The sequence below is a fragment of the Equus caballus genome, chromosome X (assembly GCF_041296265.1).
Source record: "Equus caballus isolate H_3958 breed thoroughbred chromosome X, TB-T2T, whole genome shotgun sequence".
In the NCBI taxonomy this organism is placed as follows: Eukaryota; Metazoa; Chordata; class Mammalia; order Perissodactyla; family Equidae; genus Equus; species Equus caballus.
The window spans coordinates 108398127-108423739 of record NC_091715.1 but is presented as its reverse complement, the minus strand read 5'-3'; the positions used below and the strand labels follow the sequence as shown (position 1 = coordinate 108423739).

General features: G+C 37.5%; 2 protein-coding genes across 3 annotated transcripts in view; one reads left to right on the top strand and one right to left on the bottom strand.

Annotated features, from left to right (window-relative positions):
• The window catches only part of TMEM164 (transmembrane protein 164), a 257355-nt gene that overhangs the window by 43587 nt on the left and 188155 nt on the right, over nt 1–25613 (bottom strand). The window lies entirely within an intron of this gene.
• Nucleotides 1–25613, top strand: part of AMMECR1 (AMMECR nuclear protein 1) — a 107538-nt gene that overhangs the window by 77287 nt on the left and 4638 nt on the right. Inside the window, exons 3-5 of the mRNA XM_023633927.2 lie at nt 5930–6044; nt 21629–21719; nt 23137–23233. Of these exons, the coding sequence (XP_023489695.1) occupies nt 5930–6044; nt 21629–21719; nt 23137–23233 (303 nt within the window). The remainder of the gene's footprint in view (nt 1–5929; nt 6045–21628; nt 21720–23136; nt 23234–25613) is intronic.

Genomic DNA, 25613 nt, shown 5'->3' with positions numbered 1-25613 from the left:
GCCATCTGTTTCTTTAGGTATCTTGTATTTTCCAGTTTTAGTTCTCCTCCTCTAAATCAAATTCACAACCTAGTCTCCTAATTTAGAGGTGAGGAACTTGTGGCTAGGAGGCAGTTTCTTGACATTATTGCTCTGGTCATCACAGCATGCAGCCCGGAGAATATTTTTCCCTCCTGGTGGGCAGCTATGGCTATCTCAGAAAGTAGAGGCTTTTAAGAATTTCAGATTAGAGCAATTCAAGAGCTTTAAGCTAATCAGAGGGCAGTAGGTGATAACACTCTAAAGCCTAAGTGAATCCTATAGGATAGGAGCCAAATAATCTATATGAAAACCTACAGGACCTATCGCACTTTATCTCCTTTTCCCTCTTACCCTTCCACTCTTCTTTCCTTGCTTTCTCTCTTTGTCCCTTTGTGTGTGTCCCTATTGTTTTTTCTCTTTCTTTGCCTCCCACTTCCTTTTCCTGCTTCTTTTTTCTCTTCCTCTCCGTCTTTATTTCTTTGAATATATTCCCTTATTCTTTTTCTTTTCTTCCTTTCTACCTCCTCTTCCTTTTGTTCCATCCCTGAGTTGTTTCCTCCATGCCCTGTTAATTACCCATCATATCACACTTTAAAATACATTTTAATGTTAATATTCATTGAGCGGCAAGTAGGTTGTATTTATTACTGTAAAGGGAAAAAACATCTCCCAGTTAAGTAACACTTTATGTATGTCTTACCATTGAAAATTTCCTTTTGGGTCACAGCCCTCACCAAAATAAGGTTCCTTTCCTCCTTCCTTCCCCGTAAGCATGTCCTTTGTCACTCCTCTCTACCATTAGGTTTGATGAATAGTCACTTTTTTGCATTCCATTTTATGTCTGTTATTTTTTTAATAATGGGAAGCTAAAATTGCTACTTAATGTGAAAGAGAGGTTATGGCTAATTTTTCAGATTTTGGTTTAGGATTCTAGTATTCTAAGTTTCTGGAGTTCAGACATGCCACATGTGCATTCTGTTCCAGAAACTCTGATGAAGAATGGCACAATTTCCAGATGATTGAAACCCCTCATGAAAAAACTGTTTTTTTATTTTAGACTAATGTATGCTTGATTTGCTTTTCTTCACCTATCCAAAGAGGGATTTTTAATTTTGGTTTTAATTACTTCCTTGTTGTGAAAAATGATTGCCTGTAATATGAAGCCCTTCTCAGTTTGGTAACTTTCCGCTGGTTAACTGATTGAGGTCATCAGTGTTTTGGACAGCGGAAGAATGAATGAAGGAGTGAGTGAAGGGCTAGCTAGCTACCTAGATTCACTCAAATCATTTCTGTTGCATGCTATATTGTTCATGATGAGCCTTGTAACATCTAAGGTTTTCTCTCTTTTCAGCTGTTTTTTTCCCTCATAGTTTCTAGGCACTGTCACAAACCCTTTGATTCTTTGATAGCTAAACTCTTAATTCCTTTTAATGTTCATTTTCATTAAAGTGCTATTTAACATTAGATATTAACTTTGACAGATGTTAATGCTGCTTCTCAATTAGGTGAAATGTATTCTTGAGAAGGTGCCAATTTGAATCGAATATATTTGAATTTGATATGTGAATTAAACTGTTGTTTAAACCTTTCCCATCCATCATATGGGTGATGGAGCAGCCGGCTGGTTTTGTACATAAGTGGGGGATTTTTTTCCTTGCAACATTTAAACATTAGAAAATGGCTTCCTATTGTAGCAATAAGAACCTCATATGAATTTACTACAAGATCTCCTTGTTTGTCAGTTCCTTAGACTGCCTAGAATTTAAATTGGCAGACACTAGTTTGGTATAAAATGCTTTCCATGGACAATATTAATATTTTAAAATCCTTTTCGCTCCTGCAGACTTCCAGTAGACAGGAAGTCTAGCTCTGCTTACTCTTTGGCTACTAATGAATGCTATTAAATTATTATTTATCTTCTTTAGGCAGAGGCACTACAGGTATGAGATCAGAATTGCCAGGCAAGGCAAGCGTTTAATTTTAAAATTAAAAAAATAATCCATTCAAAGGTGGCAACTAAAGTGTGGTTACTAGAAAGAATTTTGGACTTGAGTCAGACAATCTGAGTTGTATCCCCACCTGTGTCACTAACTAGCTGGGTCACCTCAAGTAAGTCACCACCCAGCTCTGGACTGCATATCTTCTCTAAAGGCTCAGCTTCCACATTGCATATTCTGTATACTAAAGAGAGTGGGGCTGAGGGAAGCTGAATCTGCTTGTTTAACAGCTGTCCACACCAGCCTCGCAGCTCTGAGGTCAGTCTCCGGCTGCATTTTTTATCTTTTTTATAATCCCTTAAATCCTTGCTAGGCTTTCATTGCTAGTTCTTTTCCCTAGGAATTTGCATTTAGAGATATTGAGAGCTTCCTACCTTGTGGAACTTTTCTATGCTCATGAATTTAATAAAAAGTTACTTAGAATTGATGAAAAATGCAAGAATTAAAAGTCATTTGAATGAGTGTTTCTGTAAAATCAGACTGTTTCCATCATGACAAATGTACCTTCACTGTTTCAGAGTTTTGAAGTTCATACGTTTGAGTCTCAGTATGGCAAGGCATGATTATCAGTTTCTCTTATTAACCATGCTAGCATTCTCCCACTTACTCGTTGTTCTAACATTCTCTTTTTTTAAGCCCAGAATGATTGTGCAACATGGGTCTGTATCACGAGGAAAGCTTCCTAGCCTGATCCTCAGTTACATTTTATGTACTTGAAAGTTTCATTGATTTGAAATAGTTTGAATTGCACTGAGCTAAAATTTACCTTTCAGTGGTTTGCTAGGAAGTAAATTAACAAAATGATCTTGCCTCAAAGTCTTGAGAAATTAACTGTATGGCAGCTTCAGCATGTGCATTGTGTTAATGTAAAAACTAGAGCCAGATACAAACAACACTTCATTAAAGAGAGGCCTAGCACTATAATTAAAAAGGCAGACAATAACAAGTGTTGGCGAGGATGTGGGGAAATTTGAACCCTCATGCATTGCTGGTGGGGATGTAGAATGGTACAGCTGCTATGGGAAACAGTTTATTGGTTCCTCAAAGAGTTAAATGTAGAATTACCATATGACCCAGGAATTCCACTCCTAGTTATCTGCCCAAGAGAAATTAAAAAATATGTCCACACAAAAACTCATTCATGAATGTTCATAGAAGCATTATTCATAGTAGCCGAGAAGTGGAAACAACCCAAATGTCCATCGATGGATAAATGGATAGCAAAATGTGATATATTCATGCAATTGAATATTATTAGGCAATTAAAAGGATGAAGTACTTTTACAAAATGTAACATGTCAAATGTATCAAATAAAAATAAATAAATAAGATATGAACTACTGATCCGTGTTACAATGTGGATGAAACCGCAAAGATATTATGCTAAGTGAAAGAAGCTGGACACAAGCGGCCACATATGGTATGATTCCACTTATCTGAAATGTCCACGATAGGCGAGTCCATAGAGACAGGAAGTAGATTAGTGCTTGCCAGGAGCTGTGGGAAAGGGAGAATGGGGACTGACTGCTAATAAGTCTGGAGTTTCTTTTTGGTGTGATGCAATGTTTTAAAATTAGATAGTGGTAATGGTTGTACTACTCTGAATATACTAAAACCCATTGAATTGTATACATTAAAAGGGTGAATTTTATGGTATGTGAATTATATCTCAATAAAGCTGTTATATATCAGAAACATTAGCAACTATGTTACTGTGATTACTTGGAATTATAAAAATGTATTTAAATTACATTTTTGCCAGGGGTTGGGAGGAGGAAGGAATGGGGAGTTAACGTTTAATGGGTACCCTGTTTCATTTGGGCAAGATGAAAAAAGTGCTGGAGATGGATGGTGGCAGCTGTTGCACAGCAATGTGAATGTACTTTAATCTCACATAACTGTACACTTAAAAATGGTTAAAGAGGTAAATTTCATGTTATGTATATTGTACTACAATAAAAAAATCTATAACCCTAAAAAATTACATTTTACATTTTTCTAATGTATAAGGCCTTTTTTCTCTCTCTTTGCCTTTTTTTCTTTTTTTGAGGAAGATTAGTGCTAAGCTAATATCCGCCACCAATCCTCCTCTTTTTGCTGACGAAGATTGGCCCTGAGCTAACATCTGTGCCCAGCTTCCTCTACTTTATATGTGGGACGCCTGCCACAGCATGGCTTGATAAGCGGTGCCTTGTCCTCACCCAGGATCCAAACCAGTGAACCCAGGGCCGCTGAAGCGGAGCACGCAAACTTAACTGCTACACCACTGGGCCGGCCCCTGTCTTTTTAACAGGAAAACTGAAAGTGTGTTTGGCCTTTTGGTTTTTATGCATGGGACTCTTCTGTTTAGAACTTCCTCTGTGTGTGTGTGTGTGTGTGTGTGTGTGTCGGGGAGGTCTGCACACACACATATGTATGTCTTTCTTTGGCTTTGAATGAGAACTTGAAAATATTTTTTAAAACTTTATTTGCCAGTAGGAAAATAAAAGAAGCCAAACCATAGGAAATTTATGCTGTTAAATTATAAAATACTGAAATGCTGTTCTCAGAGTGTGAATTATCACAGATTTCCTGACTTTCTTGGTTAATCATGGTTCCTTGAAAGGGAAAAAACGTTTATACTTTATATAGAACATCTCTATATCTTTCTATAAGCATTTTCCTTTGTATAGCAGGATAGAACAAGAACCAAAATACACTGAAAATACTCACATGAGGTATATTTGTACAATACAGTGGGTGAGTTTCAGAATACAAAGGAAGGGATGGAAAAACGAAATAAAAGGAAAATCCAGCAATGAGGAAGTCACTGAAAAAGGAATTAAATTATTTCCAAAGGCCATGGAACTTTTTTATGACCCAAGCAGTTTGTAGGCTCTAAGTTTGTAACCTCTAAGGATTAATCTGTGAAAGCATTTTCTAAGCCTGGATGCTATACAGGACGTTTGAAGATCGATGGCGCAAATGCCAGCAGTTCCGTTAATATACTGTACGATCAGAGGTGTGTTTGTTTTTCTTGACCAGGAAGTGGTTTCTTTTAAAAGTACAGGGAACACACAGTGCCTCTGTGTGTGTGTGCGTATCTGTGTCTGTGTATCTTCGGTCTATTGTACTGTGGCAGGAAGAATTATGGTCTTTCAGCATTTTTGTCCTTTACAGTGGGGTTTGTCTAGAGTTTGGCACTGTGGTATACTACCCTTGATTGCAGGACCCAATCAGAGTTGAGGTACTCAGAAATCCACTGATGTGATTAATGGTCTCCTAATCATACTTTTATTTCCTAGATTAGCCCTATTTCCTGTAGGTTCACAATTTTTGAGTCATATCTTGAATTTTTCTTTATAGGGGTCCTGAAATCCTTGTATTTTTAGTAATTTGCATGATTATTTTCATTTTCTTTGATTTCTTTTGCTTGAAGAAAATGAAATTTTGATCTTTTTTTTTTTAACTCTGCTGTTCTATGGCAACTTGCCAACCTAGTATGAAGTTTTTTTTACAACATAATATATATATATATATATTTTTTTTTTCCACCAGCACTAGATCCAGAAGTCTTCCCACAAGTTTCCACTAATCTGGTTTTTATTCTTCTCAAAAGTGAAATAAAACGTTCTCAGATTCTGCAAGTAACCGGGAAGTAGACTAGGAAACGACTGCACAGGAAATGTAGTTGATCATTCACTCTTTACAGCTGAGTTGATCACAGGATTGGCTAGTAAACACAATGTATTGAATGAAAAAAAACGGCAACTTCTAAAATCTTTGGGGCCTTTGCATACTTTGAAGATTTTCGGCACCTTTGGCACCTGATTTCTTTTTTATCTCTTACCTTTTTCAATTGATTGTTGGCATTTGAAGTTAGGAACTCTCATATCTAGTGATTGCTTTAATCTTTGCTTTGTTTTCAACAGTGCCCTTAAAGATAGCCGTTTTCCCCCAATGACAAGGGATGAGCTGCCACGGCTGTTCTGCTCAGTGTCTCTGCTCACTAACTTTGAAGATGTCTGTGATTATTTGGACTGGGAGGTAAGACTATAGAAAATTTTTAAAGAAAAATGAAGGTAACTCATGAGTAATTGTTAAAAATTAGGCCCAGAAATAAACTCTTTCAGCCCATTCTCTATTGTAATGGCGGTGAAGAGTAACATGGATAAATGAACCTCACAGCTGATCAATGAGAGATGAGTGAAGGACGGTTTTTAAAAGGCAAAGTGCCATGTGTTGTTTTAATCCCCAAGCTGAATGTGCTCTTCATTTTTATCTTATGACTTCACCACAGCACCTCATAAAGTCTGTTAATAAGTAGTAAGAAGGACTGATTGGGATTTATTTCTTCTATTTGCATTCCGATGCACTCTGCTGTAACCTGCCACCAAGCAGTTACATGGTCAGAGGATACATCTCAGAAACAAGAAACAAAAGAGCTAGGGCAATACACCAGTTGGGGAAATCAGTTTGTGGATAATGACAGGGTGTGGGTTAACTAGAGTTAAATCATGCTAATTCATCTTGACTACCTTAATTTATGCACTTACACTAACAAATGACATCAAGGTTATATCACGGGTATCTCTGCATTGCCATTACCAGAGTAGCCTATATCGATCATATTTTCATTCTTTGGTATGCTGGATTGGGTTTTTAAGGAAGTTCAGATGTTTTCACTGTGATTTTTTTTGGTGGTTGGGAGGAGATAGTTGAGTGCATATCTATGAAATTTTACACACAACCACGCCCACATTACTGAATGCCTACTGTATTCAAGTCAGTTTGCAGTGTACAAAAGTGCTAAGATTTGGTCCCCACCATAAAGCTTCACATAGTCTAATAGAGAAAAGAAGTATACACAGAGCATGAAGAAATAAGTGCTATAAGAATGAAACAATGGGAATTCAGTGATACACATAGCACTCTCTTACACACTCTCATAAATACATGACTGTATCATTGTGATATAGCCTGTTTTAGTTGTACTGCCTTTTTAGAATGACTGTCCCCTGTAATTACTGAGATATTTTGCCTTGTGAACAGATCACTGTCTTGATAGCTAATTAGACTTGAATTTTATTTTTGGCTTTGCCGTGATTCCTTGTGAGACTTTGGACAACTTACTCCACTGCCATTCAGCTTTTCCACATATAAAATAAGACATTCATAAAGTTCTTAATCTTCATTTGAAAAAAACCTCTATGATATAAATTATTGTTGTTAGGCCAGAGCTATATTTAAAATTCTTCAGAGAGTTGGATGAAAGAGTTCCTTCTGGGTTTTGTGGTAGGGTTTTTATGGAGCATTATCAGAATATGAAAACATCTTAAGGTTTTTTGTAAAGGAAAACATAAAATTTATTGCTAGTGTTGATCCTAGTAAAGTTTAAATGTGTAAAACCTTTTATAGAATTGAACTTTCCTAATTGATTGTTTTCTATAAGTTTATTGTTCTTATTTGAATTTTTCTTAAGGAGAAGTTAACCAGTATTATGGATATAGTCCCCAGTACTTTATTTTTAAGTAATCCCAAATCGTACCCCTTGCTTATTAACAAATATTACGGTTTGGGTGGTTCTTTCACTGTTTTAAAGCTACTGTTTCCTCTTCTTTAGCTAGAATTTTCTTTCTGCTTTCTGAGTTGCAGCATGCTGTGTGTGTAGTGGTGAGGTGGGAGTGATAACAGGGAAACACCTGAGATCTAGGGGACGCCTGAGCTACAGAAACACTTCTACCCTTCCTTACTTGCAGCCACTCAGTTGGAAGTACAGTCTTGGTGTCCATGTGTGTGCACGTGCATGTGTGGCATGTACATGAATGTGTATTGCATAAACGTGTGTACATGTGTTTCGGGGGAAGGAAAAGTGTGAGAATCTAAGTTATTAAATAGGTATGGGTAAGCAGAGAGTACACCATCATCTTCTTTAGCCCTCTTCAAGCACAGTCTACAGCTAAAACTAACCTTGATGTTATTGGGCTTTTGTGTTCATGAGATGTATCAATTTTCTGTTGGGAGAGTGGGAGGTAAATCACTTAAGAATTGGTACTGTGTACTCTTTCAGGGCATATTTATCCTCTCTGGTCACCATCTGCCAGTTTGAATTTCTAGACGATTCTGTATTGCTTCTATTTGATATTGTTTATTTAAAACATTCCTTAAGGGTTAAATACTGGTGTCTATTTAGTGATGCTTCTCTGTTAAAGTAGCAACAAAAAATACACACATATGTTTTTGTACTTTTAAAATATAAGCATTTGAAAGTGAACTAGGTACTGCTAGAATGGCTGTGCTAAGAGGAAAAGACTGTCCTTTTCAGTTAGCTCATCATAGTTTAAAGTATTTAGCATAAGAGAAATTTGTTCCCAAAGAATAAGGATGAAAATTACATTTTTAAGTACAAGAATGTGATTTGGGCTTTAAAAAAATGTACCATAGTCAGTGATTGAAAATGGAATGGTATTATTGTGGGAATGATGTTATAAAGGTTATCCTTAATAATTCTGAAAAAGCATTGCTACTTTAAACACAGAATGCCAAAGTAGAATTAAAGATATTTTGTAAAAAGTATATGTCAGTACAATCCCACTCCTAGGTATATACCCAAAAGAAATGAAAATAGATGTTGAAACAAAAACTTGTACACGAATGTTCATAGCACCACTATTCACAGTAGCCAAAAGGTGGAAACAACCCAAATGTCTATCAGCAGATGAATGGATAAACAAAATGTGGCATATACATACAATTGAATATTATTCAGCCATAAAAAGAAATGAAGTACTGATTCAGGCTGTGACATGAATGAACCTTGAAAACATGATGCTAAGTGAAAGAAGCCAGACATAAAAGGCCACATGGTGCATGATTCTATTTATATGAACTGTCCAGAATAGGCAAATCCATAGTGAGAGAGACAGTATATTAGTGGTTGCCAGGGGTTGGGAGCAGGGGGTAAATGGGAAGTGACTGCTTAATGGGTGCAGGGTCTCCATTTTGGGGTGATGAAAAGGTTCTGGAACTGGATTAATGCTGGTTGTACAACACTGTGAATGTACTTGATGCCACTGAATTGTACACTTTAATATGGTTAAAATGGTAAATTTTATGTTATGTGTATTTTATCACAATAAAAAAGGCATATATGCATATGCATACATATATATTTAAACCTATTGTCCACAATAGCATAGTAATTCTAATTTACTGATGAGGAAAACTTTAAAAATTTAAAAAATATAAAGAAATGCAAGCCATTCGTAATTACACCATTCTGAGATAACCACTGTTAACATTTTGGTATATTTCTTCCAGTTTTTTTCTGTGTCTTTGTATCAATAAATCTGCATTTTATTTATGTAACTGAGATCATATTGAATATACAGTCACTATTAAAAAGAGGATTATGAGGAAGTCTTTGTTTATGGCTTATCTTTGTATATAAGTTAATTAATTGTATCTCAAATTTCCTTTATGAGGAGTCAGTCTATATTATGAAAGTATATGTTTCATTTTGAGAAATTTCACACTGTCAAATAGGTACAATTTTTCTTCCAGTAATGAAGTAGCCTATTCACCATAAGTATCCAATTTTAAACTGAAATGCAAAGTGCTATATATGTTTATGCTGAAGGGGAAAACAGGAGATGATTACAGAATTTCAATAGAGAATTTTTAAGTCAAAGATTGGTAATGAGTATGTGTTATATAAGCAGAAGCCTCTAACATAGGGCTTTTCTGTTGGAAGTACAGTTTGAGAGTTGACCCCCCCACTGGTGAAGCGTGTTACTGCAGTAAAATTCCTGATTAAAGGGATGAAAATGCCCAGATCAAAGCAGGGAGAGGGCAAAGTCTAGAAGTCCCAAAGCGTAGAGGTAGGTAACTTTGGTAACAAGAGAGACATCCCTGTGGTCATGAGGATGAGGGATGTGACAGGTGGTAATAGCTACCTAATTTTCAAATGATCAGGAAACAAGTGAACTGCCACAGGGCTGGCTACTATCTTACTCTCTTCTTCATCCAAGGTTTTTAACTCAGCCTATTTGGGAACTCTCTTTTGGTAACATGTCTCTAATTTTATAATGGAAGTTAGTAGGAAAGTACAATTTACATCAGACTTTGTTTTCGACGTTAGAATGCTTCTGTTTGATAATGTGAGGAATGTTTGATAAATGGTTTCACAAGTGGATATAATTAATTTCAAGTCAATGTTGAATTGACAGAATAATCAGTAATGCTTCCGTATGTCATATTTCCTCCAAATAGTAATTATAACATTTAAAATGAGTGTCTATAGGTAGCCTCTCAAGGAGGCTGGGTAGTCACAAAAAACAACAAAACCATCCACAAAAAGCTATAAAGACAAATTGAAACAATGGTCCCACCCTTCTGAGAATTGCCAATTATTGCCCACATCATGATTTACTTATTGCCCTGGTAGGTATGAGAAGGATGAAGAGTGAATGATTTGGGGAAAAAAATTCATTACCTGATAAATTGAAATATCTACCTGCAAGGCTAAAATGGTTGTTAAATGAGGAAAATTGCTCCCCCAGGGAGAAATCCGAAGTGATCCGCCTTGTGTTTGAACACAAAAACTTATTACCATTGTTCTGTGTTCTTCAATTGACGACATTCTCTTAATTCTGAATGACAGGATGATTGACAGATAGTGTTTTAGAAAGAAAGAAAAGCTCATGCAGCATGTTGGGGTCCTTTAAAACGATATATAGCCTAGAACTGGTATAGTTACATTATTTGAGAGCCATGTTTCCTTTTAAAGAGCTAAAAGATAGAAAACCAATGACATTACAGTAGCTGGAGTTTGACTCGGTGGGTGATTCTAGGTGTGTCATGTTGTAGCTGCTCATTTTCAGAGTGATATAAATGAATAAGCTTTTTGTTTGTAGAAGAACTTGTATAGCAAGTATAATACCAGTGATCTTGCAGGAGCTCATGTAGCAATTTGCTGACAGAAGTCAAAATATTTTCTAAATTATAGTCAGACATCTTTTATTTCTGTGCTTGAGAGACAAGATCATTCTGAAGCCATGAGGAAGAAATATTTTCTGTATTCTAAAGTAGACCATTAAATCATATTTCAATAGATTAATGACATTTTCACAAACCATAAGGCACTTTTTGCTCTATCTAGCTCCCTGGATCACTGATATCTCACCTGTATATACAGCTGTCACTTGGGCAATACATTGTGGTGTGAAGACAGACTGTTCCTTTATAGCACTCAACACTTACATGGAATCAACCCATGCTGGGTGGGGTTGGCCAGCGACATTCTTGTGTGATGCCAAAAATCTGTCCCTGGGCTATAGAGCTAGACACCAAGCCCCTAGTCTCATTCTGTCCCTAAAGTACCAAAACATCTGTCATTGTACGTGAGCTTGTTGAACTCCTGGTACTCAGAGAGCTGCACTTCACTTTAAAAGCAACCTCCAAAACACACCTCTTGAGTGATCACAGCTCCATTTCTGATGGGTTTGGTTGCAGTTAATAATAGTGCGCTTTGTAACAACGTTTATGAGAGTAAACAGATGAGATGAATAAATTGGCTACCATCATTATCTCTCATGTATTTTAGAAGTTCATGTTCTCCTTTATCACCCCCCCTGCCCCTTAGGTTTACGTTTTTATAACTCCTCTTAATGTACCACTGAAAACAGAGTTCCCATTCATACACAGATGGTTAGCATGACTCACAAAGTCACCAAGTGAAATGACTTCTAGTTGTATATGTCCTGTCCACCCCCCCTTAGTGATGTTTCCCCAAGTATGATATATACCATGTTTTGCTTCTCTTCTAACTTAATTCCCACCTTTAAAAAAAAAAAAAATATATATATATATATATATGTATGTATGTATGCTTTATATGTCTAGGAAAATGCTTTCACAGTATTTTCTCAGGGACCTTGAGGTTTTTGTATAAGATGTCACTGTCATTATGATAATTTAGTCTTTGTCCTGATGCTCTACTTTTAATGTTTTTTCAAGTGCTGTGGAACATTGGGAAAGGAATGCTTCATGCTTCCTGGCTATCTAGAAAGAATTTGCTGTGAATCAACAATTCAGTGTATCAGAAGCCTAGTGAGGAAGCAAGCTGGTACAAAGTAAAGTAACTTCTAGAAGGTGATTTAATGCATAAAAATTTCCATTAGCTATCAGTGTTCTTACTGAAATGGGCTGTGTGGTCCATTTGCAGGCCTCCTCTAGTTACTTCCTGCTTTCCTCCCAGTGTGGTGTTTGGTGGGGGGAAGTTTTCCCGCTGCTTCCTCCAAATCCACAGGCTCTTACAACCCTTGCCCTAGTAGTTCCTCTCTAGTCTACTGTTTCCTGTACATTTTGCCTGTGTGTATCCCCAGCATCTGATAAAAATGAGTACTGAATTTTGAGAATGAGAAGACTTGAGTCCTCTTCCTGACTGCCACTACCCAGTTTAGTGGCCTTTCTGGATCTCCCTTTCCTCACCAGGAAGCTGGAAAGGTCGGACTAGACAATACCTCAAGTCTCTCTGGATGCTGACGGAGTGTAATGCTGTGACTTCCCTTCTCTAAATGGCCTCTGTTTCATTTTACTTCCAGAGAATGAGTCACCACTAGCCATTTAGAAATCATAAGAGGTCCCTAACTTTTAAAATGGCCATTGCCAACTTAAATCTAGGCAACAAAACTAAAAAAGAGTCCAGTTTTTAAAATTATACATTCTAGATTTCTTTCTCACAAAAGAATTCTCTTTAAGAAAAAAAATATTCTAAACTGTAAATGCCTGTTTTATTACTGTGTCATCCCCTATTTTACGTCAGTATTATATTTGTAAATCTAAATTAAGCAAATACATTAGAGAGTGATTATTCACTTTATGAACAGATATTTTTCTTTGCAGAAGGGCTCACTCTATGGTTTCCTTATTGTCTTTCTCATGACTTTAAGATTAATTCATTTATATAAATTCAACCCATATATAACTTTTTAGGAACAAATCTCTTTTGTAGACCAAGAGATACCATATTAAGTCAGATACTCAATGTACAGTTCTAACCTGTATAAGATTTTTCTTAGTTTCTTATCAGGCAAACAACATTATTTCATATTGGGTACATTTGCCAATAGGTGTTTCCCCCCACCCTTAGGAAAGCAAACGAATTCACCTCTCTAGATGTTAAGAAAATTTTATGACTTTAGTTTCCTTGTCTGTAAATTCACTCCCTTCTTCATTCCCTTTAAAAAAATGGTAGGAATGCATTTTTCTAACTTTTGATGAAAAGCAGGCTTTTTATCTAAAGGTCACCTGTGTTGCCGAACTTTCTTTGGAAAGCTTCAGGATGTTCAATTTTTAAGGAATGCCCATTATAATTAATCATTACAGAGAATTGGGTTTTTTTCCTTAATTGCACTCTGAGCTGTCACTTGTTCTCTGCAAAACCTTAGAGTAAGAACAGTTTCTTTCATTGCAAATGATATATAAACATGTTTGGCTTCATAGCTTTTCAAAGCACCTCTTCATTAGCCATGCTTTATTTAAAATCTTAACTAATTCTTTAAAACTTCATGGGGTTGGTTATTAGCTAGTTCAGGTATTTTAGAGCTGTGCGTCTGCTGTTAGTTAAAATAAATGTTATCAGATTGTTGTTCAGCAGCCTTTGTGAAATAAATTGGCAGGCTTGTGTTCCTGATAGACAAGATGTCTAAGACTCCTGCAGGAATCAAAATTGGCACTAATTGCTCCTTTGGTAAGCTCTGCCAAAGCCAAGAATTGGTCCATGGAGACTGAATTCATTTCTAAGCTAAAGGTGACTAATTTGCGGGGATTTTAGAGACGAGCAACACACATGCATTTTGGTCAAGGAGACCTTTGTGGGTTTTTTCACAAAATAACAGAAAAAGAAAAATAACCTCAGCTGAGGTAGATGATGAAGTGGAGTTTTTATAGTAGAATATATTAGAAAGTTACTCATGTCCAAGTGATGGCTTTGCAATCAATTATCCTTTTTGGTTTATTTTTCTAGGATTTCTTCTGCTTCTAAAATCTTCTCACTTAAAGGGGATTTGAAAGCAAGGACAGCTCCAGGAACTGGTCAGATAATGGATAAAAACAGCCTAACAATATATGTAGTCCTTGGTGGCACATCAGTTGGTTCAGGAGAAGATTATTATTATTATTTCTTTTTAATATCATGAAAATATTTTTTGTTTTTTTACTTGCTCAGTTTCTTTTTTTCTTTTTTATTGAAGTAAGATTGGTTTATAACATTATATAAATTTCAGCTGTACATCGTTATATATTTCGATTTCTGTGTAGATTACATCATATTCATCACCCAAAGACTAATTGTGATTCATCACTGCACACATGTGCTTAATCACCCCTTTAGCCCTCCTCCCCTCCCCCTTCCCCTCTGGTAACCACCACTCCAATCTCTGTTTCTATGTGTTTGTTTGTCGTTGTTTTTATCTTCTACTTATGAGTGAGATCATATGGTATTTGACTTTCTCCCTCTGACTTATTTCACTTAGCATAATGCCCTCAAGGTCCATCCATATTGTGACAAATGGCTGGATTTCATCATTTCTTATGGCTGAGTAATATTCCATTGTGTATGTATACCACATCTTCTTTATCCATTCGTCCCTTGATGGGCACCTAGGTTGCTTCCAAGTCTTGACTATTGTGAATAATGCTGCGATGAACATAGGGGTGCATGTATCTTTATGCATTTGTGTTTTCATGTTCTTTGGATAAATACCCAGCAGTGGAATAGCTGGATCATATGGTAGATCTATTCTTAATTTTTTGACGAATCTCCATGCTGTTTTCCATAGTGGCTACACCAGTTTGCACTCCAAGCAGCAGTGTATGAGGGTTCCCTTCTCTCTACATCTTCTCTGATACTTATTGTTTCCTGTCTTATTAATTGTAGCCATTCTGACAGGAGTGAGGTGATATCTCATTGTAGTTTTGATTTGCATTTCCCTGATAGTTAATGATGTTGAACATCTTTTCATGTGCCTGTTAGCCATTTGTATATCTTCTTTGGATAAATGTCTGTTCAGATCTTTTGCCCATTTTTTAATTGGGTTGTTAGGTTTTTTTTGTTGTTGAGATGTATGAGATATTTGTCTATTTTGGATATTAACCACTTATCAGATATATGGTTTGCAAATATCTTCTCCCAGTTGTTAGGTTGTCTTTTCATCTTGTTGATGGTTTCCTTTGCTGTGCAGAAGCTTTTTAGTTTGCTGTAGTCCCATTTGTTTATTTTTTCTATTGTTTCCCTTGCTCAGTCAGACATGGTACTTGAAAATATGCTGCTAAGACCCATGTTGAAGAGTGTACTGCCTTTGTTTTCTTCTCGAGGTTTAATGGTTCAGGTCTTACATTCAAGTCTTTAATCCATTTTGAGTTGATTTTTGTGCATGGCGTAAGATAATGGTCTACTTTCATTCTTTTCCATATGGCTGTCCAGTTTTTCCAACACCATTTACTGGAGAGACTTTCCTTTTTCCATTGTATGTTCTTGACTCCTTTGTCAAAAATTAGCTGTCCATAGATATGTGGGTTTATTTCTGGGCTCTCAATTCTGTTCCATTGATCTGTGTGTCTGTTTTTGTGCCAGTACCATGCTGTTTTGGTTACTATAGCTTTGTAGTATATTTTGAAATCAGGGAGTGTGATACCTCCAGCTTTGTTCTTTTTCCTCAGAATTCCTTTGGCTGTTCGGGGTTTTTTGTTGTTCCGTATAAATTTTAGGATTCTTTGTTCTTTTTCTGTGAAAAATGTTGTTGGAACTTTGATGGGGATTGCATTGAATCTATAGATTGCTTTAGGAAGTATGGACATTTTAACTATGTTAATTCTCCCAATCTAAGAGCACGTAATATGTTTCCATTTCTTTGTGTCTTCTTTGATTCCTTTCAACAGTGTTTTATAGTTTTCAGTGTACTGATCATTCACCTCTGTGGTTAAGTTTAGCTGTGCGCTGTGCCGATCGGGTGTCCGCACTAATTTCGGCATCAATATGCTGACCTCCCGGGAGCAGGGGACCACCAGGTTGCCTAAGGAGGGGTGAACCGGCCCAGGTTGGAAATGGAGCAAGTCAAAACTCCCATGCTGATCAAGAGAAGATTATTTTTTTAAGTCGCTAAGGCAAAAGTTGTCGCTAGGTAGTACTAGGATTACTGGTCATCTTTATTTTCTCCTTTATACTTTTCTAAGGGGATCTTTTTTTTTTGTAGTATGCTTGTACTGTTTTTATAAACAGAAAAAAATAATGCATGTTTACAATTTTAAGGGTTACAAAAGTAAAAATTACTGAGTAAAAATAGACCTGAATTGCAGCAATGAGGTTTTTAAAATTTATTATTTGGCCAGATTCTGAAGTATTAGTTGTTAACAATTGTTAAGGGTTAATTGTTATTTAGATGGGCACCTTCAAAACTTCAGACTGACTTCTGAGATTGGTGGGTGTATTGAAGTGATGCAGAATCACAACCTGGAGGATTCAGTGGGCAGATCTGGACAATCTGTAGTCTACGTTATTTTATTGGTAGTATCAGGATTGATGGAAGTGATTCATTAGGCTCTCTACAAATTCTCATGAGCCTTTATGTTTAAAATCTCAATTTTTCTTGCCAAAATAAGAATTATTCAGGAGGATAAACTTGGAGTAGACCCAAGTTGGGAGTATCTTCTTCTTTTATGTTGAATTTACTTTCACCGGGAAAAGGAAGAGTCACTGTCTTCACAAGGCTGAGCTGGAGGTGGGGCAGAAGGTACTGTGGGACTATGAATGAAAGAGGAGAACGTGCTGCATTCTTTTTTTGTGATTTTAGGAGAAATACCATATATGGTTTTTTCCACCACAGCATATATAAAATGCCAGACTTGGTCAGACCCATGGACTATCCAATGCAGTGTTTGTTTATGTCCTTGGTACCACAGGCTGTTTTGTGAGAGAGCATGTGTGTCTTCTACGATGCCAGGCTCTAAAGGTTAGGAGGTGTGCCAAACATCCTGAGCTCTTCTCATTAAGAACGGCGTCCTTTCATTCAATTCAATGCAACTGGCATGTTGAGCTTGGCAGGTCAGTCTTATGTGAATGACCAGTGATTGGCTGCTTTGTTAATTGCAAAGCATATTTTGCCAAATGATATCATCAACAAAGACATGTCAAACGACTTTTGATTCTTTGACCTCCTGATATTTTTTATTTTATTCAATGTGAACCCACTGAAAATCAGTGGAGTGAGCTATGGCCATACTATTACAGGGAAACCCAACATTTGGTTCTGAAAATGGGGAAAAGTGGGACAAACTGCAGCATTTGCTAAAACAGGATGAACCTGAGGAAGTAAATTGGTTTTATTGGCCAGGATGTGATTGGGGCAAATTTAGCTTTGAGGGTCAGGACTGTGGAGATAATTGTGGACCCAAATGGTCCAAGGCTTGCGTGGAGCCTACTCAATTTAGCCAGAGCACATTTTATCCTCATGGATGCTTTTAGCCAGATGACTTTTTTTGATGTTTCAGTATCTCCAGATTGTTGGCTTACTGATTAGGCTCACAAGTAAAAGTGAGGCCCTTTTGTAGTACTGCTAGTGGATTATAGGACTAATACTTGCCTTATAGACAGACTAGGGTATATTAAACTTTGACTATGCAATTGTGAGGAGCATAATATGGACCATGTATTATAATGGGGTGGGAGAGGGCACTTTTTTTAATGCTCCTGTGTTGAGAGTCACTGTATTAGAGGATAATAGTTTTAAATGAAGCCACGTTTCTAACAAGGGACCAGATAACAAGGATAAATGAAATCTGCAGACAGTCTAGAAGCTTCATTTTAGCCATTATTTATAATCTATTCTCCTACCAAACCTTTTATTATGTAGCAAAATTGATTAATTTGTGTGTATCTCTTCTCTCTGTGGCCACATGCTCTCTGATAGAGGAGTGAACAAATAGAGAAATGGACAAGAAAGGAAAGAGGATGGAGCCGAGGCCGGGTGGAATTGGGGATGCATAATCTCCAAACTGAATAATCAACTCCAGAATAATCAAGATATATTTTAGGGTCCTAACATTAATCTTGATATTTAATCATTCTGGGCGATGTTAAAAACAAAAGATTGTATAATAGTATTAATAAAAAGCACTTGCTATGAAATGATTCAGAATAAATATGGCTTTCTTTTTAGCATGAAATAGGGATCTACTGAACTGGTCTTAATATTCTCTCAGCACACACAGATACAGCTCTGTTTAATTCCATATCCTCTTATCTATAAGTCCTACATTTAATTTACTACTGTTCGAGTTGATTTATAGCTTTGCTTAGCAAAAGTACAGTCTTGATTAAAAGGATATTATCACAACTGATGGACCTTGAAAGCATTTTTTTCCTCAGACTTTTTAATAATTTTGAGAATGACCTGCAGACTCCCATAAGGCTAGATTTCAGGTCTCTAGTTTTTGCCCACCTGGCTGCACTTCAGGCAGTGGTAGTTAGGGTTATGTGTGGTGCCATAGCTTTCCATACACTACCTCCTTGTCCGTCCTTAGAAATGGAGTTACTGCCATAGAGTTTGAGAGCAAGTTTGCTTCAGGGAGTTCCAATTCCCTGGTTAGCTGATCTCTTAGCTAGCCGATAATTGCACCTATAGCCTTTGTCTCTTGGGATGCTGCTGGGCTGAATGATTCTTCAATCTTTCTAAGGGAGGATTTGATTATTATACGTAAGGGTTACATTTGGGAGTTGCAGCTATCACAGATGCCTCCCTCAAACGAAAGAGAATTCGTTTTGGCATTCATTTCAGTGGAGATGACTTAATTTGCAAAGCCAGTGATTTCCACAGGTTGGCCAGATTTGGTCATTCTCCACAGCAGGCCGTTTTCCATTCTACTGTTTTGATTGCACACATGACTATTTGGTGGCGTCTGTGGTTCTGGAAGTAAGGAAAATGCTGTTGCTCAACAGGTGGCAAAATCTATTATGCTTTGATTCTGCTCAGAACATTATTACCATTCTCCTGATTCCACTAGTTGATAAAATGAGTCACTCTGGTTTTGGCTTTATATCTCTGTGGAGTATATTTTTCACTTATCAAATAAGTTATTTCTCACAAAGAATTCACTTTAAAATCACCATACTTACTGTTCAATTTACAGGAGCTTTCAATTGTTCAGAATCGTAGGAACACGAAAAAGAATTAAGAATTGTAAATGTGGTATTAATTCAAAATGGGATAATTTTGATTTTTTTCATATCAAATTTCATGGTGTGGCCTTCTCAAAACACAAAAGTAAATCAATTTTATTCATGAATAATTTTTATTTTGGTCAACGTGTCTATTTAGTTTCATCTTAACATATATATATATTTCTCTTTATATAAAAGCTTTATTGAGATATTATTCACATACCATACAATTGGTCTTAATCTCTTTTAATTGCTAAATTACTAAGCTTTAAAATCTCTGAAAGTTTTGTTGAAGAACACAAAACGTACTCTTATGGAAAAAAGGATTTATGTGTCTAAATCACCTCCAATTTGCCTAAATCACTTTTTTTCCCAATACATAACATAGTTTGTTGGCGCTAGACTGGTTATTAGAGGTTATCTTGTTAATCTAGAATAAAAATCACCTGAGGAGCTGTTCTTTCCCCAAACTCCACTTGCTGAAGCATAAAACCTCCTGAAATTTGGATAAGCTGTGCAGCCCCCATCCCCACCCTGCGCCAGCTAAACAGCCTGATGAAGTCTAACACTCTCATCTCACAGAGAGGCAAACATTCCTCCTCTGACGATTTTGATTAGACACCTCAATAAACACCAAAATTCTTTTCAATTTTAACATGACACATTTTTGATAAATTGAGTTGAAGCTGCAAAATTCACTTCAGTGAATGATGGGAGCATAAATTATTTATACTGTATGTTTTTAAAAACAAATTATGAAGGATCTGATATTGTTGAAGGAAGAAATTTCAAAGTCACTGATCAGAAAGTCAGTACACAGAAACTGTCGCAGATTTGTCATTGTCTCAGTACTGTGTCAGGCACTGGGGAGATTAGTAGATGTCCTTTATCCTGGAAAGGCCTGATAGCTAAGCACTCATATTTCTTCTCCGCTGTCCACAGTCATTTCCCACAGGCTATGGGAGGCCTTAGCCTGTTCGTTTTTAAACAGCTGCCCTAATTGCATTTTCAGCAGAAGGAGACTCATAAGAATACTGATATTAAATAGATAGAAGAAACAGCCACAGAGATAGGCTTTAATAAAAAACGTGCTCAGAAGATCTGACAGACTCTAATGGATGGATGTGTAAAGACCTGGGGAAAGAATGAAATAGAATTTCCAGAGGACTTTTTATTCCCTGAAAACTTGGAAAATTTCAGGCTAAGGGCAAAAGAAGTTTTCATGGACCCCTTTTCCTCTTCTAGACCTTTGCGTCCATGCCAATGGAAAGAGTAAAGGTCTATGACTTCGCTCACTTGCTCTGAAAAGAAGCCTCTTTCCCGAGTGAAAATGTTTACCTGGCCTGACATCTGCCCTCCAGTGCCTTGGATGACCTTACATTCCACTTGGGAGTCATTGATCTAAAGCAGCCATAGATCTGGGAGAACAGAATGGATTTGTTGTCCTTTTGAAATTTTATTTATATTAATATTTACAAAGAAGTTAAGAACTTTTTGGGATCGTTAGCTCTATACACTATTCTATGTGAGATATGAGGGGAAAGGGCAGATTCCTTTTGATTGGAAGTTAATCAAAGAAAATGTATATTACTTTGTTAAACATTAGCAAGAAATTGCCCACACTTACATAGAAGACTACCGTTTTTAGGGCATCAACAAAAGTTTGTCTTTTTCACATAAAAAAAGTTGTCTCTTGGTTATTGTCTAAGAAACTGTGCAAAAATGCCCTGCCCGAAGTGATTTGAAATCTTTATTGCTCTTAAATTTAGCAGTAGTGTATGAGGGCAAGGATGAAGATAGACAGTGAGGGTTTGCCACTGGTCCACTTTAAGACATAATACATTTTTTTAGAAATGCTATCTGTAATGGGTGATGATGTAGGATCTAGTTGTTGTTGGTTTTTTCAGTCTTATCCATGTTTGCTTATGTACATATAATTCAAAGTTTTAAAGAGGCTAGACAATTTGAGAAGGGAGTCAATAGCCCCAGAAATTTCAGAACTTAATCTGAAGTGGTGATGGTACCTGAAAAACAGCATGGTTGTTTGCTGTCTCTTTGAAGTTAGTTCCCTTGGTCTAGTTCCTTATTTTCATGAGCCACAATTTGGGAGTGGGGACAAGATTCTTGCCATCGACTGTCATTCTACACACAGCCCCAGAGTGGTTGTTCTGGTTCGAAACAGAATAGCATAGCCAGGCGCACGTTGGACACATGCAAATCAATGTTTCCAGCCTCCATGGCCATCATAATGGCCTTCGAACCCAAAGTCAATGCTTTGGAAAGAGAAAACTGATATACCCGTCCAAAAACAAGGGGAAAGGAAGAACTGCATTCTCTTGAAAGTTAAATGATAAGTTTTTCTTTCTGTTTCTATGAAGAAGACTGTACTAATAAAACTGCCAATTTCTTTCAGGTGGGTGTACATGGCATTAGAATAGAATTCATCAATGAAAAAGGATCAAAACGCACCGCCACCTACCTACCGGAGGTTGCAAAGGAGCAAGGTCATTGTTGTACTTTATTTCATATGATCTGGTGAAAACTTTAGACAAATATACAATGCAATATCTGACCTTGCAGTTATGTCTGATAATCGATCAATGTCAAATTGTAAGAAATGACTCTTCCATCACTGCCACTGCAATGTCTGTATGAAATCGGTGAATTACTCACACAGAAGTTGAATCTTTGCAGAAAAGTTTGACAGCAAAAGCACAGAAAATTATACTTAAAAAAAGCAAAGATTTGTAAAAGTTGGGTTTAATTCTGGGCAATGGTTTGCTGTGAATTTGAAGTGCCATTTTACCATATTCCATTGTGCTCTAGCCTTGTGGCATAAACAAGCCTTTGGTTTGACAGTCAGCCACACAGTTCATTGTCAGTATCAAGTGTTTCATTCTTAGGTGGTTGCCATTACTCATTCTGCTACTATTAAGATTGTAGGTTTCCCATTAAGATTAGGAGCATAGAAAATAAATACACGAAGTATCAGTGTTTTCTCTGCTTGGTCTGCACTTCCTAATCAACAAACGTGTTTCTGTTTTGCAGATATAGCACAAACCTTTATGAACCACCACTGTAACACACAATAATTTTCCACTCTGTAGTATCCTGTCCTTTCTAGCCACTAGTAAATTATAGTTTCCTGTTAGTTAAAATGAATATTTCTTCTTTATATTATTAGCTTGTCTTCTCATCAGAAAGCGTATGCAATTTGGTTTTTTCGTGTTTGTTTTGTAAAAATGTAAATTACATAACAGCAAAATTTAATATCATTAAACCCCCAAACAAGAAAGTTAGTCTTTCAGGCAGCTATCTAAAGATTTATTTGGGTTGCTTTTGAAAATGTCTCCATCCTGTAGTTCCACTGACTTCTTACAGTGTACATATGAGAGAGAGGGCCTTGGATGATAGTTTACCATCCCCTGTCAGGACCAGAGAAACACCCTTGAGTGCTGCATACAATGCACTGGATGGACTGCAGAAGACCCCATGAGGAGCAGTTGTTACCATGACTTAGTGTGGGAGTCGGAAATACTACTGAGTTTGCAAAATGACATTTCGGCTTTTCCCTCCCTTTTAAAGATGTCACTGTTAGAGTACAATGTTTGTAGTTTGTTACCAAGACATAACTGAGCAGTTACTGCCAGCCTCTTAGACTCCTTGCCTTCAAATGTGGTTGCCATAAAGAAGCCAATGTTGTTAGCCATCATGGATAGCTAGAGTTTAAGGTGTGCGGTGGCGTACCTGCTTCTGTACAGGAGGACATCTTAGCTCTTCTGTGTGATTGTTTTTAGGACCAAAGGAGTTGATGGCATTTGGTGACAGTGATAGCTGACCTCTACAAAGTCATTTTGTATTTAACCAAAGGTGCTTGTCGCATGGCCTTGACTGATATTTTATCTGGTCTACTCTCCACAGGATGGGACCATATTCAGACCATAGACTCCTTACTGAGGAAAGGAGGATACAAAGCTCCAATTACTAATGAATTCAGGAAAACCATAAAACTGACCAGGTACAGAAGGCATTTTCTGGTGCCAGGCTAACCAGTACAGTTTGATGTGTATGCTGATAACCCTTTCACGTCTTTGGTCTCTCTAACTGTACTCGCTTCTCTTTCCTGAAACAGAGTGGAAATGAATGGCAGGGCCATACTGAGGGTGGATACAATGGAGCTCTGCTTGGCAGTAAAGCCTGTGTGATGTATGGGCCCGTCCTTCCCATCTTTAGCTCTGTGTGATTATTTGGGCTTTGTATGAGCAAGCTCTCTGAGCCTTTAGACTACGTTATTGAAGAAAGTTACCTGAATTAGCTATTGGCTAGCTTTTAACATTGCTTAGCAGAACCCCAGGATTCTGACAAGCAGTCCTCAAATTTGAATTTAACCTTAGGATTTTGGCAGTGATAGAAGTCTACCATGAAAGCTTGCTGAAAAACACAATTGAGCTAGATTCACAAATGCTAAATAAATTTCTGCATGGGATAATAGGGATACTTATTTAAAAAGGAAAATAACAAACATTTTAGGAAAATGGGTTGCTGTTTCCATTTATTTCAATTCCATAAAATCACATGAATGCCTGTAGTCTAAAAATGGCCCATTCTCAGCTCTGAGGAGTCACAAATTTGAAAATGCCTCCATCTCTGCTTTCCATGAGTTCAGCATGTACAAAAATAATGATTAACATAAAGCAGAATGTGATGGATCATATGAGATCATAAAGTAAGGAAAAAGGAATTCCAGGAGGGGCTGGAGGATAACAGAAAATTTCAAAAAGGTAGATTTGAGGCTGGGCTTAAAGAACAGGCAGAATATTTGACAGGTGGAGAGTCGGGGAGGAAAGGGATTAACTTAAACAGAACTTTGTGAGTCAAGGCATGTAGGTGGTGAAGTCCTGACCACGTTCTGAGGAATGTTCAGTAGTCTGACTTGGCTGGTCTTTCAGTGTACAGAGAGAAGATGGTCATGGGGCTGGCCTGGTGGCACAGTGGTTAAGTTTGCATGTTCCGCTTCGGCAGTCTGGGGTTTGCCAGTTTGGATCCCGGGTGCAGACCTACACACTATTTGTCAAATCGTGTTGTGGCAGGTGTCCCACATTCAAAGTAGAGGAAGATGGGCATGGATGTTTGCTCAGGGCCAGTCTTACTCAGCAAAAAGAGGACGATTGGCTGCAGGTGTTAGTTCAGGGCTAATCTTCCTCAAAAAAAAAAAAAAAAGGAAGACGATGGTCATTAGAGGAAAATTTTACAGCCCAGAAGCTAGGTTGAGTCAGATCATGGAGGGTCTTGAGTTCAAGACTAAGAAGTTTAGGCCTTATTCTATAGGCAATTGGTAACCATTGAAAGTTTGCAAACAAATGGATTTGGGCAAGTGTAAGATTGGAATTGGAAACAGGAAAATGAGTTAGGAGATATTGCTATTATCTAAGAATCTGTGGCAGCAATCCAGAAGAGGTGACATGGGAGCCTTAACAAGAGCTGTGGCAGTGCGGTGGGAAGAAAGAAGGGGACAGGTAAGAAAATATTGTGGAAGAAATGAAAGGAGTTAGTCATCATTCAGAAGTAAGGAAGAGGAACAAGTCAAGACTTTAATCTAGATAGAATGGACCAAGACGATCCTCTTAACCAAGGGAGGGACCACAGGAGGAGAGTCATGTTTGTGCACTGATTCTGGGTATGAATTGCCTCCGGGGATGGATCTGTATAGAAGTGTTCAGTAGGTCACTGAAAATGTACGTGTGTAGAGCTCATGGCCAGAGATGGTGATTTGAGATCATCTGTAAAGAGAACACAGTTGAAGCTATGAGGGTAGGGTTCACTGAGCAGGGACACAGCCTAGGGTCAAAAGAACCAAAGGTGGAAACAGGAAAATCCTACAAGGCAGGGACAGATGTGTAGTCAGAGAGAGAAGGAGCAGTCTGAGAGGCAGGGGAGAACCAAGGGAGTGTGGAATTGTAGAACCCATAGCACAAGAGAGCTTCAAAAGGGGAGTTGTGAGCAGTGTGATAATGGAGAGGTCAAGCATAACAAGAAGGGCCTTCTGAAAGAGCAGTGTCCAGAAGAGTGGAAGTAGGAGCCAGGGAGCACTGGGCTGAGGAGTGGTATGAGATGAGGGGTGGAAGGTAGAAAGTACACATTACTCTTCTGAGAAGTGTGGCAATGAAAAGAAGGCTAAAGATGGAGAAGAGGGTCTGGGATACCAGGATTAAGAAGTTTTTTGTTGTTACTGTTTTCACTTAATGGCAAGACCTGAGTAGAAGGGTGGACAGAGGGAAAGGAATGGTAAAAGAGGGAGTGATGGAAGATCCCGGAAGAAAAGATAGTCAAGTGAATGAGATGCATACATGATGTAATAGGTTGGCTTTCCCCTGTTCCTTCCTGTTGGAAACCAGGGC